The sequence below is a fragment of the Epinephelus fuscoguttatus genome, linkage group LG4 (genome assembly GCF_011397635.1).
Source record: "Epinephelus fuscoguttatus linkage group LG4, E.fuscoguttatus.final_Chr_v1".
NCBI lineage: Eukaryota > Metazoa > Chordata > Actinopteri > Perciformes > Serranidae > Epinephelus > Epinephelus fuscoguttatus.
In genome coordinates this window covers 44358157-44373708 of record NC_064755.1, presented here as the reverse complement: position 1 = coordinate 44373708, position 15552 = coordinate 44358157, and the positions used below count along the sequence as shown (strand labels likewise).

At 40.7% G+C, this 15552-nt stretch overlaps 1 protein-coding gene across 6 annotated transcripts in view; it reads right to left on the bottom strand.

Moving 5' to 3' along the window:
- Nucleotides 1–1727: 1727 nt before the first annotated feature.
- Nucleotides 1728–15552, bottom strand: part of LOC125887010 (E3 ubiquitin-protein ligase TRIM21-like) — a 400559-nt gene continuing 386734 nt past the window's right edge. For 3 of the 6 annotated variants that reach the window (XM_049573471.1, XM_049573472.1, XM_049573469.1), the window contains one exon: nucleotides 1728–4228. In XM_049573471.1, the coding sequence (XP_049429428.1) occupies nucleotides 2540–4219 (1680 nt within the window). In that variant the 5' untranslated portion in view covers nucleotides 4220–4228 and the 3' untranslated portion in view covers nucleotides 1728–2539. Of the gene's footprint in view, nucleotides 4988–7465; nucleotides 7568–15552 lie in introns of those variants that run through there. The other 3 variants (XM_049573468.1, XM_049573467.1, XM_049573470.1) reach the window with 2 other exon arrangements.

Genomic DNA, 15552 nt, shown 5'->3' with positions numbered 1-15552 from the left:
AGAGTGAACTCAGACAGCAGCACATCAACATCCACATTCACCTGTGCAACGTTCATTTGCTGCCATACCTTTTTTATTGGTCAATAAATAAGCTTGGTTGTGTGAGGATATTTATTAAGCCGACTGCAAGTTCTTGTCAAAAGCACAAAATTACGTATCACGACTATTTACTAAAACTAAAGATGTAAATGAGCCATGCTGCAGATAATCTATTTTTCATGAAGCTCTGCTAAATAAAATTTGATGCCGGGCTACCAAAGACATGAGAGAAAAACTGCTGAACTTGAAATATTGGATAAAGTGGAACAGCAGTACAATCATCTGATAGAAGGAAGTTATTTGTATAAATATTATATAGCTGAGCGTTCTTGAACTACAAAGGTGTGGTGGAGTTAGGAGAAATCAGCATGAGAGATTTTGGGTAAACTTTTAAACTCCTGTGACTGGATGACTGCTGGAAACTGAAAAATAAACAGCAGAATTTTCTCCTTCTTGTCTCAAATATTAAATATTACATAGTTTCCTCTGATGCAGCGGCCCGTCAGCAGTGATGCATCAGGCACAGGAGTTATCTGCATAAACTTCCATTCCCTCCTTCCATGTTTTGTGCTGCTTGTCTTCCATTTTACCTGTGCAAAACATGCTGTGGTTTTGAAGTAAGGACAATGTTTAAAACAGGACAAAGACTGTTAACTAGGGCAGTCGTTTTTCTTAATTTTCAAATTTCCATTTTAGCCCTTTGCTAACTTGAATGGGAATAAAATGATTTTTTTTTGTGGGGCTCTCAAGAACACTTAAGAAATGTTATCGGACTGAATGGACCAAATCCTGGTGGTGAAACGAGTCATTTTGCGGGGGCTGGTGACAGTCATAAAAATGTATCCACTGATTCACAAATGTCTCTTTCACAATGTAAGTCAGTGGGAAAAAGTCTTTGTGAACCCCATGGTATCACGTAACAGATCGAAAGTTGGCTTCAAAGCTCCATCCAAAGGAAAACGCACACCCTCCAACCACTGCGTCAAAATAAGTTCTGCAACATTTCCTCAGATAATTAACAGCAATGGGAGGATTTCCTGTTCACTAGTTAGCTGCTTGCTAACATACATGTTCACCAGCCTTCTGACCAGGCGCTCCATGATAGCAGAGATATGTGTCTGCAGAGCCTCCTGATTTATTTCTGCAGTTTGTCTTTAAACACAACTTGCTCCGATGATGAACGACCCTCAGCTCCCAACAGCCGCCCACATGCTACGACGCTAATCACACTAATAACAATTCAATGTGAAAAAAACATATTGAGGCGAGTTAAGAGGTCAAAGGTCGGCTGTCTCTGGGCATGGTGAGAAATGTGTTGAGTCACGCCTCCCCGGCTGTCCACACACACACACACACACACACACACACACACACACACACACATTAAATCACTGGGACTGGTTAAGGAAAGCAGACAGAAACGCTCAACTAAATGTGCTTAATATTCATGGGAGTCACACATCATTGTCTGCTTATTGACAACAAAGAGACACCTGTTTCCATCAGGACTGAGGTCGTCTCTGTGTTTTGACTGAAATTTGAGTAATCTGAAGAACATTGAAATAAAATGTTAAATGGTAACACTAAACATTAACAGACCACATTAAACAAATGTATTTGTCGGGCTGCCCCTTTAAAGTCGGAGATTTGACTGAGATTGCTTCAAGTCGAGCTGTCCGTTTTGTTTTTTTTTTTTCTGCTTGGAAGTGGTGAATTTACAGGTCACAGATACTTAATACGACACAGTCTCTGGCTTTTGTTTTGATATGTGGTGTCTGCAGAAACTGTTGCACATTTCTGATCTGTCGTTAGCTTGTTAACTATATTGCATGATTTCCACTGTCACACTGAACGTCCTGCTGAGCCCTGTTCAAACGTTAGAGCTGTATATGAAAACAAACACAAAAAGAATGGTTGAATATTCGTATTAAACGGCTGGATCTGATCCAACTGACATAATCGGGTACATGCCTAATTATTTCATTAGACCTTTGAATGTTTTAGAAGCAGTCCTGTACACTTACCATCATTTTTCACATTATCAGTATATAGATTGAGTACATTTGTTTTTGATGATTCAAAGGTCTTTAAGGCAGTTAATGCAGTCATTGGAATAAACAAGATTAATCAATCAATCAACATTTATTTCTATAGCCCTTTACAAAACCCAAAGGTACCCAAAGTGTTTAACAACAGTGTCCAATAACAATGAAAGTACATGAAGTACAAAAAAAAAAAACAAAAAAAAAACACATTACATAACATCAAGTGGTGTCAAAAAATTTGTGTGTTGTAGTAGTAAGTAGCAACGTGACACATCAAATAAAAACATTTACAGAAAAAAAGAGGAAAAACCACATTGATCAGAATCTAAAGAATCAACAATGTATTCACAGTACATCACCAATAATATACATTTATTACATTAAATGAGAGTGAATCTTTCTGTAGAAAATCAGATGGTTGTTCTACTTTGTGTGACTGACGCTATTAGTTTGAGTTAAAATACAATTCCTCTGATCAAACTGCTCCTACGTGCTTGATTGACAGGAGAGATGATCAGAGGGGCAGAGTTTTTACCACCATCATTAACACAGGGACTGAAGTATGGGTAGAGTTTCTCAGTGAAGGAGCAGCCAGTAAAGGAGTAGATAAGAGCTGCAGCATCAACATCATAAAAGGAGACCAGACCCTCCTCATAATCCACAAACACCCCCACCTTCTCAGGCCGAGACTTCAGAGAGAGACTGACTGAAGGGCCAGCAAGAGCTTTGTACTCATTTTCATTCCTCAACCATATCGTCCAGTAACCATCCTGAGGGCTCAGTGTGATCTGTCCCTTCCTGTTGATCGACTCTCTGGCCACTCCTAAATCCCACTTAGTCTTCCCTTTAACCTGAACCTCATAATAAAATCTTCCTGAAGAGAAACTCTGCTTTGCTAAGACATAAACACAAGTATCAAATCTCTCTGGATTGTTTGGGAGGTTCTTCTCTACATCACCAGTTTGAACTTGTTTTCCATCATCAGACAGGATGAGCCAGGGATTTGCTGTATCAGGATCGAGTGTCACATCCACTGCAGACTGCTGGACCCTCTTCAGCTCGACCTCAAACAGCTTCTTCATCTGTTTACTGAGCGTCTCCTCCAGCTGACTCACAGCTCTCCTCACAGTCCCCTCATATGAAGGTGGACGGACGCTGACCTCTGTCCAGTCCTTGGTGGGTGGAGCAGTGTTCAGGGACATGAAGCTTTGGAGGAGGTGGAGGTGGTCTTCAGAGCGTGAGAGCTGCTCCACCTCAGTGCTCCTCTTCTTCAGCTCAGAGATTTCCTGTTCCAGCTCTTTGATGAAGCCTTCAGCCTGTTTCTCTGTCTTTCTCTGCTTCTCTTTGATCGTGTCGATGAGCTCAGCCTGGCTTCTCTCAACAGACTCCTTCAGAGCGGTGAAGACCTGAACACCATCTGCTATCTCTCTGTCTGCATCTTCCTTACTGAGCTGCACTGAGTGTTTGATCTCCTCAATCTTCAGTTGCCTCTTCTGGATCATCTGCTGAATTTCAGCCTCTGTCTTCCCCAGCTCGGCCTTCTTCCCTTCATATTCTTCTCTCAGAGGAACAACATCATGTGTCTTGTGGTCTAAAACAGTGCAGAGCATGCAGACACACATCTGGTCGGTCTTACAGAACAGCTCCAACAGTTTATCGTGCTGCAGACACATCCTGCCTTCCAGGTTCTCCACAGGGTCGATCAGCTGATGTCTTTTCAGGCCTGATCTTGTCAGATGAGGCTCCAGGTGAGTCTCACAGTAGGATTCCAGACACACCAGGCAGGACTTCAGGGCCTTCAGTTTGGTTCCAGTGCAGACGTCACAGGGAACTTCTCCTGGTTTGGAAACTTGTTGCTCTGAGCTGCTGCTGCTGCTGCTGGCTTTCTGTTGAGCTGACTGTCTGAACTGAGCAGCCATCTCAGAGATGAAAGTGTTGACCTGCAGCTCAGGTCTGGTGTTGAAAACCTTCTTACAGTTTGGACACTGATAGGGGACATTAGTATTCCAGTGTTCAGTGATGCAGGTTTTACAGAAGTTGTGTCCACATGGTGTGGTGACTGGATCAGTGAACACATCCAGACAGATGGAGCACAGAAACTGATCTTCAGTCAGCAGACAGCTGGCAGCAGCCATATCGACACTCTGAGGATACAAAGTGAGAAACATCAAAACTGTGATTACATAGCTTTTGATTATTTGTTGAATAAAACCAAACTATGCTTAGTGGAATATAAGGAGAGTCATCCTGAATTCTGTTGTAGAGCCTTTTAGAGCCGACATCACAATGACATCATTTTATCAGCTGGAGGTGCAGCTGCCTCTCTCCCACAGGGCTGTAGGCTCCATAGGAATGTTAAAATGTGTTTGTCTTGTTGTGTTATTGGGAGCCAGAATAGAAGGAGTCATGGCTCAAAACCAGCCGCCACTGCCCGTCAACAAAAACAAAGACAACTATGGTTAAATGTGATAAGACCAAAGGACTGGACGGAGGCCATCATCAAAAATGCTCACATGTGCAGCGCACACTTCATATCAGGTTAGGGAAAAAGTATTTCCTGTTGTAGGGATGAATAAGGTTATGTGTATTAAGGGTTATCATGTCCACCTCATCAGAAACTGGGGAGGGATTAAGAGGAAGATTGGATTTCTCTGCAACGCTAACTTTTTAGCACATTAGCTAACGTTAGCTTCCATAGCAAAACAAACAAGTGTGGTCCTCCTTTGTAAGATTGGCTTCCTGTGACATCATCCATCCACTGAGTGAGAGCATACGGGTCGGCCAGTCTGGTCCCGTTGGTCAGTGTTTACTTATTCAAGTAACACTGGCGGTCCCGGAGAGTGAGTGACCTGACATGGTGCGTTGGTAAATTCAGTCTGACGCTCTACACTAAAATGAGAGCCCTGTTGGTGGAAGAAACGCAGCGTTATATTTCTACATGAATGAACCAACGGTTAAGTTAATCACACATTCACTCCGCTCGGCGCTCTGCTGCTCCGTCTCCACAGACAGAGTGTCCAGAGTGCGCTCTGCCACTCTGAGAGTGCGCTGCTCTGGATAACCCAACGCTACATTCAGACAGCGCTCCCAATTTATCAACGCTCCAGTTTGTGTCAGAGTGCACTCCCACACTCCATTGCCTGAAACAAACCAACAGAACTTGTGAACTAATGTCTGTGGAGAATTGTTTTGCCTCCAGCTAAGCCCCACCCACCAAAAAACTACTGTTTACTAACAGTAAAGGGTCTTTATGAATTTGCTGTGAGTGAAGGAGAGCTCAGATGTGCACATCAGCGGTGGGATTTCTATGAGATCAAGCTCAGAAAATAAATGATAACGTGGAGATCTTAATTCTAAAACATTTACTCTGACTGCCTGCAGAAAAAATACTATTCCTCAAAATACTACTTACAAAATATAATATGACCTTGAACCTGAATCTAATTATGAAGAAATTAGCAAACATTAACCTGCACACATTCATCAGAAACACAGAGGAGATATAATAAGACACAAAAACATGAGAGAGAGATGGAAAGTAACTAAGTACATTTATTACAGTACTGTACTAAGGTACTATTTTGAGGTACTTTAGTTGAGTATTTCCATTTTCTGCTACTTTATACTTCTACTTTGGTAAAACCATCTCAGAGAGACACATTCTACTTATTCCTCCACTACATTAATTTAATATTGGTAAATTGGTAAATTGTTTATTTATGGGATAGCCCCTTGAGATGAATCATCTCGTTTTCGAGGGGGTCCCAAACAAAGAGACAAACCAGACAGTAACATGGCAAGACAATCTGTACAGTACTGACGATACAAAAAGAAATACAGTACAGACATTAAGAAAAAAAGACAAATTGACACAGACAAAACCCAGACATTACAAAAAGCTCAGTAATGACTTTATTCAGATTCAGAATAAAAATTATAATCAACAAATAAATCCAGATGTATTATCAGTTAAGATGTTATTGACCCCGGGGGGAATTTACAAACCAGTGTATAAAGTCATTAAAATTAGCTCCACTGTTAACAGCTTCATCATTAAAGTGATGAACACATTAATGCATCAACAATTATAATCCTGTAATATAGTATATTTCTCTGAAACTGGACGTTCTGGGTAATGAGTCATTTTACTTTTGGTACTTTTAGTTTGATGCTAATACTTGTGTATTTTTATTGCAAATCAAATAGTGACTGCAGGACTTTTACTGTAACAAAGTATTTCTACACTGTGGTATTACTACTTTTACTTCAGTAACAGATGTGAGTACTTCTTCCACCGCTGGTTCATATTGATGTAAACTCACGCTTAAACCTTGTTGCAGCCTGAAGTGATTTTAATCCATGGTCACGTTCAAGTTTCATGAACACAAACCAAAACTCTTCATCCACTGTTTGTTTGTGTTTCAGTCATCAGATATTGTCTTCATTAATAACAGCCTAATTGCTCCATTCTTCTTCATAGTAATAATGTTTCACTTATATATCGGCCTTTACTTAATTCATGTTTATTGCTCCGACCACAACGTTGCATGTGTCTCCTGTAAATCCATCCTGCGCTATGTTTACACCTGGTCTGCACACCTGCCTGGGATGCTGTCAGTGACACAGGAAGGTTGGAAGAGATCACATCAATATGAGTAACATCAGACATTCATCTGAAATCTGATAAATATGCTGTTTGTGCAGGTCTGCATAGTATATGAATATGAAGGATAACTGCATTTCCTCAGGGCTTATTTGGGCTGCCATTAATTGGTCGCCATGGTAACAAGCAACCAATTAAATGTGCCAGCATATGAAAACATGTGGAAACCAGTGTGACTGGTCTGCAGTGGGGAGTGAGTGTTAGCTCGTGTTGTTTCACAGATAAAAACAGAGTTCACTGTTAAAGTCAACCTGAAAACTTTAGTTATTCAAATAAAAGTTTCAAAAATAATCAAACTATGTTAAACTAACTCTCCATTACTGTCACATCAAACATCAAATAATAGAACAATACTGCTACACTGCTGCTTATATTGTTATTAGAGTGGAAATATTTGAAAGCAGGCCAAACAATTTTCATTTGCCATGACTGTAACTTCCTGTCTGAGTGGAGCTCAGAGTTCAGACAGTAAACAGGCCTGTAAATGAGCTTGAAGCTAACGCTAGCTGTGACTGTAGTTCAGTCACTGTGCTTTGGTTTTTACCTCTGTTTTGTATTTCTGGCTAAATTCACATGTTGTTTTTATCTAAACTGACACATTTCTATGGTATAATATTCTTTATAAGGTAAAACAGATGTAAAACAGTCAGACTGTGGTTTGAACTAAACTTTGACCAAATATTTAGTGTATTTTGTCTCTGTAGGACAGTGAACTCACCAGTGTTTGTTGTTGAGAAAAACCTGCTGGATTCAGTTGAATGTTTCTTTAGAGAGAAACAGAGAGACTCGTCTCCACTGCAGCTCTGCTGTCACTCACACACACTTTCACTTTCACTTCAGGTCATGTGACTGTCAAGCTCTCCTCTTTCACTGTTGCTCCACCTCTCAGTGGGCCGTCACCAAGAGGGAGGTGGAGGAAGTATTCAGATCCTTTACTGAAGTCAAAGTACTAATACCACACTGTGACAATACTCCACTACAGGTAAAAATCCTCTCTTCAAATCCTTCCCTCAGTAAAAGTTTGATCAGGAACATTTATTAGAAGTATGTGTAAAATGACTGATAGTGCAGTAAAGTGTTCCCTGCTGTCAGTGTTTTATTCTATCTGATGTTTTGGATTAATATTCCTGCTGCATTAATGTGTATGTGTCATTTTACTGCTGTACATGTTTCAGGTTGAGCTCATTTGAACTCCTTTATATCCTGTTGGGGAGTTTAATCTACAGCAATGCATCATGGTCTAGAAGATCATCATATGTCTGTAGCGTGGCTGTCCTGTGAGAACCACGATTCTAAAGAGTCATAAAACAGCCTGTTTTCAGCTTTGTGTGACGACTTTTCAGCTGATCCAAGAGGGTTTTTAAAGAGTTTATTTAGCTTCAGAAGGAGGAGAATTTTCTCAGCTCATAAAGGAACACTTCATCCTTCAGGTTATCACAAACATTCAGCATCAACACATCTGGAGATACATGCTTTTCACTGGACAGGAAGGAGCTAAAGCTGTCAGACTAATGGAGTGCAGTAAAAAGTACAATATTGACCTCTGAGTACCTTTAATGTGTACCTGAGTAAAGTACTAAAATACTGAGCTACAATCCACCACTGAAAACATATTCAGTTACAAGCAACAGTCCTGCATTTCAAATTTCAGTTAAGTCCACAAGTATCAGCAACAAAATGTACCTAAAGTATGAAAAGTAAAAGTACACATAATGCAGAGTGAATACTGTCAGTGTTATACTGTTGTATTATTCATGTATTAATATGTAAATGCTATCTTGATGTTTTTGTTGCTAATTTTATTGAGCTAATTTTAACTACTTATATACTTGTAGCAGTTTAATATGTAAAAAAAAACTGATCAGGTTTTGTTGCTTCAAGTCGAGCAGCCAGTCATCAGCTGTGCAGTGTACTTCTGGGGACGTTTTGGTCCTCAGATTTTGCTGCAGAGTGAGCGCTCTTGACGCTACTCTTTGGTACAAACAGCTGTGGACGTGATGCAGTGGCACAGAGGAGGAGAAACTTTCCACCTTAAGGCTTCGAAATAATCTTCCATCCTCTGCTTGGAAGTGGTGAATTTACAGCTCACAGATACTTTTGTGGGAAATCTTACACATTTCCGATCTGTCGTCAGCACCGTTGGCTTGTTTACTATATTGCATGATTTCCATGTCACGCTGAACATCTTGCTGAGCCCTGGGGGGTATTCCATATTCCAGAAAGCGGGTTTAGTGAAAACTCTGAGTGTGTTAACCCTGAAATGAGGGAAACTCTGGGTGTTCAGTTCCAGACAGAAAGGTAAGTCAAACTCTGAGTCAATCACCATGGCAACTGACTCTGTGAACCAAACCTGCTCGCTGGCAGGTTTTCTTTAAGAAACCCTGAGTTCACCCTGTCTCCTCCCTACTGCCGAGCCTGAAGCAAGCTGGCAGACACACATGGGTTGTCCGTATGTAGGAAATCTGATCGATATCAAGGCAGAATTAATTCGCAGTACCTTAATGCCGTTAGGTGTGCTGTCATTCCCCAGTGAATATCTGTTTGAACGGTACCATTTTTCATTAGGCTCAATCATTTACCGGCCACACATATCAAATCTGACACACCGCAGACGTGTGCTCTCATCAGAGCAAATGTTGTGCATCGCGTTACGTTTCTTTGTGAACAGTAGCTTTTTATATGATATTGGTGATGTTTTGCAGCCTCTGCCTTCTTTCTATTGGCTGAGTAGAACTCAAATGTTACGAAGCAGGATATTAGGGAAGAGGACATAAAAGCTGAAACAGTATTTTTTGAGGGGTTTAAATTACTAGTGGCCTACAGTACATAATGACATAGCCACTGAATGACGGGTTATTTAAGCTACTTTGTTTAATAAATCAAATATGAATGAAACTAAAGAGAGGCACAGTCATGGCCAAGTCAAATATGCCTTACCTGTTTGAATGATGTTTTTATATTTCATTTTAAGCTGCTTTCAAGTGTTTTTCACTTTTTCACCTGTAAGCTACGATTTTAATTAAGTGTGGCTAAATGTGAATTAATGGACTAGTGCATTCAAACTTAGGCGTTGACTTGGGCAGCAGTTTTCTCCCATGCTGCCTCTCTCTCCTTGGCAGCTTTAGCAGTGTTACTGTTTTTTACGAAATATGTGCTCATATTCGCTGTAGGCATTCATGAGCACCTCCAAGTCCACAGGTGTAAAATAAGTTGATCGCTTTTTCTCTCCGGTTGCCATGGTGACTCGAGGTATCGGGGCTCCACTGATGATGGCTTTTTATTGTGGTTGTGCACACGCTTAACTCAAGGTGTACCTACTCAGAGTTGATTGAACTAATTCAAATCAGATGTTCTGGAACCGGATACTCAGAGTTTCCCAGCTCAGGGTAAGTCAACTCAGAGTTCAGGATTAGACTCAGAGTTTGTTGAACTTCCTACCTGGAATACCCCACTGTTCAAAGGTTAAAGCTGTGTATGAAAACAAAAACAAAGTCGAATCTGATTCGACTGACATAATTGGGTACATTCCTTCTTATTTCAATAGACCTTGCATATTGTTGTCGAAGCAGTCCAATTTACTTTGCACAATTTTCTAAATTATCAGTTTATAGATAGATCTTCTGAGCAGCGATGTCATATCTTTTCTATTAAAATCTACAGACAACAAAAATTTAAAGGCAACACTTTTGTTTTTGCTCTCATTTTTCACACCTTTCACTTAAAGATCTTAGATTTATTTTTGCACGTTAATGGTTTGTCTCAAATTTTGGTCGCAAATTTGTTAAAATGTGTAGTGGGTGTGTTTCTTACCCAGATGCAGCACCACTGACAAAAAGGACAGTTCATAATAGTTTTTAATACACCTGTAAGCAGAACACAGGATGAGCAGGTAAGTGAAACAACAGGAAAGTCCAATTTCCCAGCTTGGGGTCTTGGGGATGGAATCAGCTAGTGAGGTGGGCGTGGTGGACAGACAGGACCGGAAAATGTGTCAACCAATGACAGGTTGGCAGATAGGAGTGGCAAGAGGCGGGATGAATGGAAATTTTCTTGGTGCTTTTCAAAGTCAAGGAATGATCCTTAAATGGCTGAATATCAAGGAGGCTACGTCATCAAATCCCGCGGAAGGACTGTTCCAGTGTCAAGGATACTTGAATGCTATTGAGCACCGAATCCCTCCTTCAGATAATTTTCAAGGACGTGTGTATCCTCAGTGGGCATGAAATACCTACTATGTGTTGAGCATGATTTGCCGAAATTGAAAGTGGGGTTTCTTAAGCAAGACACACCCGGGTACTCCCTAGTCTGTTCCAATGTTTGCTCACCAAATGCTAGGAAGGAGTCTTGCCTAGCCTCTGTAGGGTCTGACTTGGAAGGACCTGTCCTACCAAAAAAGCATCCTTGACTTTGAGAAGCACCAAAAATGTTTGTGAGCACTCCTCCTTTTCCAAGATGATTCATGCACCTGACAGGTGAGGCATATCCAGATTCTGGTGTGCTGTGACACCATTTGCCAGACGCAGTGTGACACATCTCCTTCACATAGAGCTGATCTGGTCGTTGATTGTTGGCTCACTCCTCTTCAATGGCTGTGTGAAGTTGCTGAATATTGGCAGGATCTGGAACATGCTGTCGTACATGCAGATCCAGAGCATCCCAAACTTGCTCAATGGATGACATGACTGATGATGTGGCCGTGCAAGAACTGGGATGTTTTCAGGTACCATTTACTGTGTACAGATCCTTGCAACATGGTGCATTGCATTATCATGCTGCAACATGAAGTCATGGCAGTAGATGATTGACATAACAAAGTATCTGAAGATCTCATCATGGTATCTCTGTGCATTCAATCTTTCATCAATAAAGTGCACCTGTGTTTGTTGTCCATAGCTTACACACCTTGTGCCATCTACCCGGTAGAGTATAAACCAGGATTAATCTGTGCAGAGAACTCCTCTCCAGAGAGCCAGATTCCATCGATGGTGAGCAGCTGCCCACTCAAGTTGGTTAGGACAATGAATTGTTGTCAGGTCAAGACCCTGTTGAGGACAACGAGCATGCAGATGAGCTTCCCTGTGACGGTTTCTGACGTTTTTTCAGTGAAATTCTTTGGTTATGCAACTCAATTATTGCATCAGCTGTCCAGGTGGCTGCTCTCAGACGATCTTGCAGGTGAAGACGCTGGATGTGGAGGTCCTGGGCTGGTGTGGTTACGTTTGGTCTGCAGTCGTGTGGCTGGTTGGGTGAACTGCCAAATTTAATGACATTGGAGACGTCTTATGGTAGTAAAATGAACATCCATGTAACACTGAGTGTTAATTATAGATTTAGTCTTAGTCTTAAAATGAAACTGTTTATTAGTTTTATTCACATTTTAGTTATTCTTATCCTTCATAGTTTTACTCAATGAAAATTCATTACATTTTTGTCAACTGTTAGTCAATATGTTTTCTATGTTTTTATCTTCAAACTAATCCAGTGAGGCTAATTCATGTGTCATAAATTACAATCAAGGTGACAGGTTGTATAAAACAATGTGTGTGTCATGTCTCCAGCAGTGTGTGACAGGTTTGAGGGCTGATTTACGAGCACACACTTACTGATCATCATCTGAAAAGCTCAACATCTCTCTATTTCTGCTCTCAACAAATAACTAATGTGAGCCAACTAGGATTTGTCCCCAGGTTCATTGTAAACTCTGACTTATCCATGTGCAACATGTTAGTCTGGAGGTTTAAACTGGTGTCCTCTCACAGAGTTGGTGATTCAAACTAAACTTTCATCTCTGTCAGAGAAAACTGATCTGAGTTCAGACTGTTTACTTACAGCACAGCTACACTCAGATAACTGAGCCTCCTACCTGCCTGTCAAACACCATCAACCCACAAACCTCCAGTCCGGACTGAGTGGAGTCCTGCCGGGTGAAGCTGTCTAGTCCAGCGGCTGCTGGCTGTGAGCGGAGCTAGCTGCTAACAGCCACCGCTGCAACTAACAAACTCCACAAATCCATTCAGCAGCTCCACCATCCACAGTCAGACACACACAGCTGATTATTTACTGCTGAATTACAGCTCACAACTCGCACCGACTGGTGCATTTACTGATGCAGCATTAACAAAATTACCAGCACAGCCTCCAATGTCTGATAGTTTACCGCTAACATTTTTGTCATGTCTCATCTCATCAACAAAAATGAAACATAGATTTGTCTTTGTTTTAATTATCACAATCTATTTTTAACTCGTCATCATCTTGTTTTCACCATAGAAAGAAGAACGTTGACAATTTTTTTTGTCTTAGTTCTCGTCAACAAAATTAACAGTGTTAACACCCATCTTAACTTTCATATAACTACAGGTGAACTTCAATAACAGAGCCAACAGTCAGTGTGGGTCCAAATGCCATAAGAGGCTTTTATTAATTTAGGGTCCAATACAGCAATCTTATTAAAGCAATTAAAAGTTAAAGCATCTTGTTGCAGGGTGTGGCACACCAATCTATGGAAGTATACTATACGTGGATAACCAAAAGTACACACACACACAATAAACACCTTTTTCAACAGAAAAACACCCAAACTACTAACAGTGACACACCAAACCTTAAACTATATCACCCACACACGGGCCCGCACGTTTGTACCTATAATCCTCTTGTACACACTACACAAACATGGTCCTCAGAATCAACTGCATAAGAAAATCAGCAGTTATTGTTTAATTCCAGACTATAAAATAAATGCAATAATGATTTGGCCACAAATGGCTATGTGCTTATTATTTAACTTAGTTAGTTAGTTAGTTAGTTTATTTATTTCAGTCATCACACACACGTAGTACAGTAATTATAAACAATGAAACATACACATTCTATTATACAATAAATTCAAAACAATCTGGACTCTTAATGAATAAAATTTAAATCTTCATCAGTCATTTAATGAAAGGGGGGAAAATGATTTTAGAAAACAAACAAACAAACAAAAAAACCCAGAAATAACTTCTGCAGCTACATTCTGTTTCTAGGGGTATGATTATGTAGAATCTTCTTTTGTTGGATGACATAATCTGACGTGAGCTTTTCTTCGATCCATGCCAAGGCACAATCCCAACATGTCATGTGCCAATACCTTCTATAGCCACTGTCAATTATATTGGTCCAGATCTCTTAGATTTCGCATCACAACCACCTTTGCTTCCTCTGGTGGTCCATTTAACTTTATGAACACTTTTCCATTCCTTGTCCATGTTGCTTGAATTTTGGTTTGCTTTCCGAGGGTGCGGGCCTTTGAGGCTATTTCATCATTTTTCTTTGTCCAGTGCTTCTTCAACACTTCAACCTTGTGCTTTCTATTCACAAATTTGACTACAATCGCAGGCTTGGCTTTTTTTTTTATCTTTGTGTGGTAGAGTATGACAAGCTGAAATTTGCTGTATGTCAAGGTGAATGTTCTTACTGCTCAGGAACTGGACCACTTGTTGCTCCAGAGTGTGTAGCTCCTCAGCTGGTGCATCTTCATCTTGATGTTCACTGGCTGTAGCCCTCGCATAGCTGTGATGTTTGGTTTCCAGTCCAGTGATGATAAGGTCATCAGGCCAGGAGTACTGCTCCAAGTTGTCAGTCCTTTGTTCCAGCAGTTCAATCTTCTGGTCCCTTTGTTTGATTGTGGCTTTCAGCTCACGGACCTCCTCCATTAGGCCCATGAGATTAACTTGCTGTTTCACCACTTTGCTGATCTCGTCAGACATGAATCTAAGAGATTTTCTTATCTCTTCAAGTTCCTCTGCCAGCTTTTTAGTTGCCATTTTCTTTCAAGCAGATTTTAGGTAGACTTAATGAAGCACTGCTTAGTTGCCAATCACCATGTGCTCTCAAGTCCTCACCAGTGTTCTTGATCAAAGAAATCACCAATTTGTCAATATTTCCAAAAAGATGGAAATAAACCATATCTCTGCCATCAGCAATGATTTAATTTTGCATGGATGGCACTTTATTTTGGTGATTCTTGGTGGATTGTAAGAAGACTCTGAGCCAGGGAAGGGCAGTGGCAGCCATCTTGAGGGCCATCAACTCAAAATAAGAGCATATGACTCCATCCTAATGCATCTAATTTTATGCACAATATAATTGTCTGCCCTGCCCAGCCCACTCCAATCTGTATCTCCATGGCTCACAAATTGGGCAATAGGCTCTATAGTCAACTTTAAGTCAACTTATTACTACAACAAAAAATCCCACTTAGTACTACTAAAAAGGTTTCCCTCTGGCTAAAATGTAATGCATAGTAGGCTCATGGACGTCAGAACTATTTTCTGTTATTATTACTATTTTGGGAGGGGCGGGGGAAGCACGCACACTTATCAGTGATTAAGGATTTGATTTGAAGTTATTTTATAATAACATGCAGTTATAAGAGAACTAGAATGGATGAACATGACATCTTTACGGTTAAGAAAATGAAACGTTGATAACTACATCAAATCATTTAAGGAACATAACATTATTTGTAACCTTGAATGCAAAAAAGAAAACTCTGCGCTCCTGACTCAGAGCTTTCATGCATTTCCAAAAGTGGACCTTCTCTCAGTTGACCTACTGATGAAGATTTTAAGCAAAGTTGAGACATCGCTTTCATCCATAAGGTCACTGTGAGCGTTCATAATGGCCAAATGTGTTAGTCTCTCCTGCGTCATGGTGTTGCGCAGCCAGGTTTTTAGCCTGTGTAAGGCTGAGAAAGAGCGCTCGGATGCAGGGCAGGGCCAGACAGAGCTTAATGAGCTTCTCCACCTGTAAGGTTTGCAG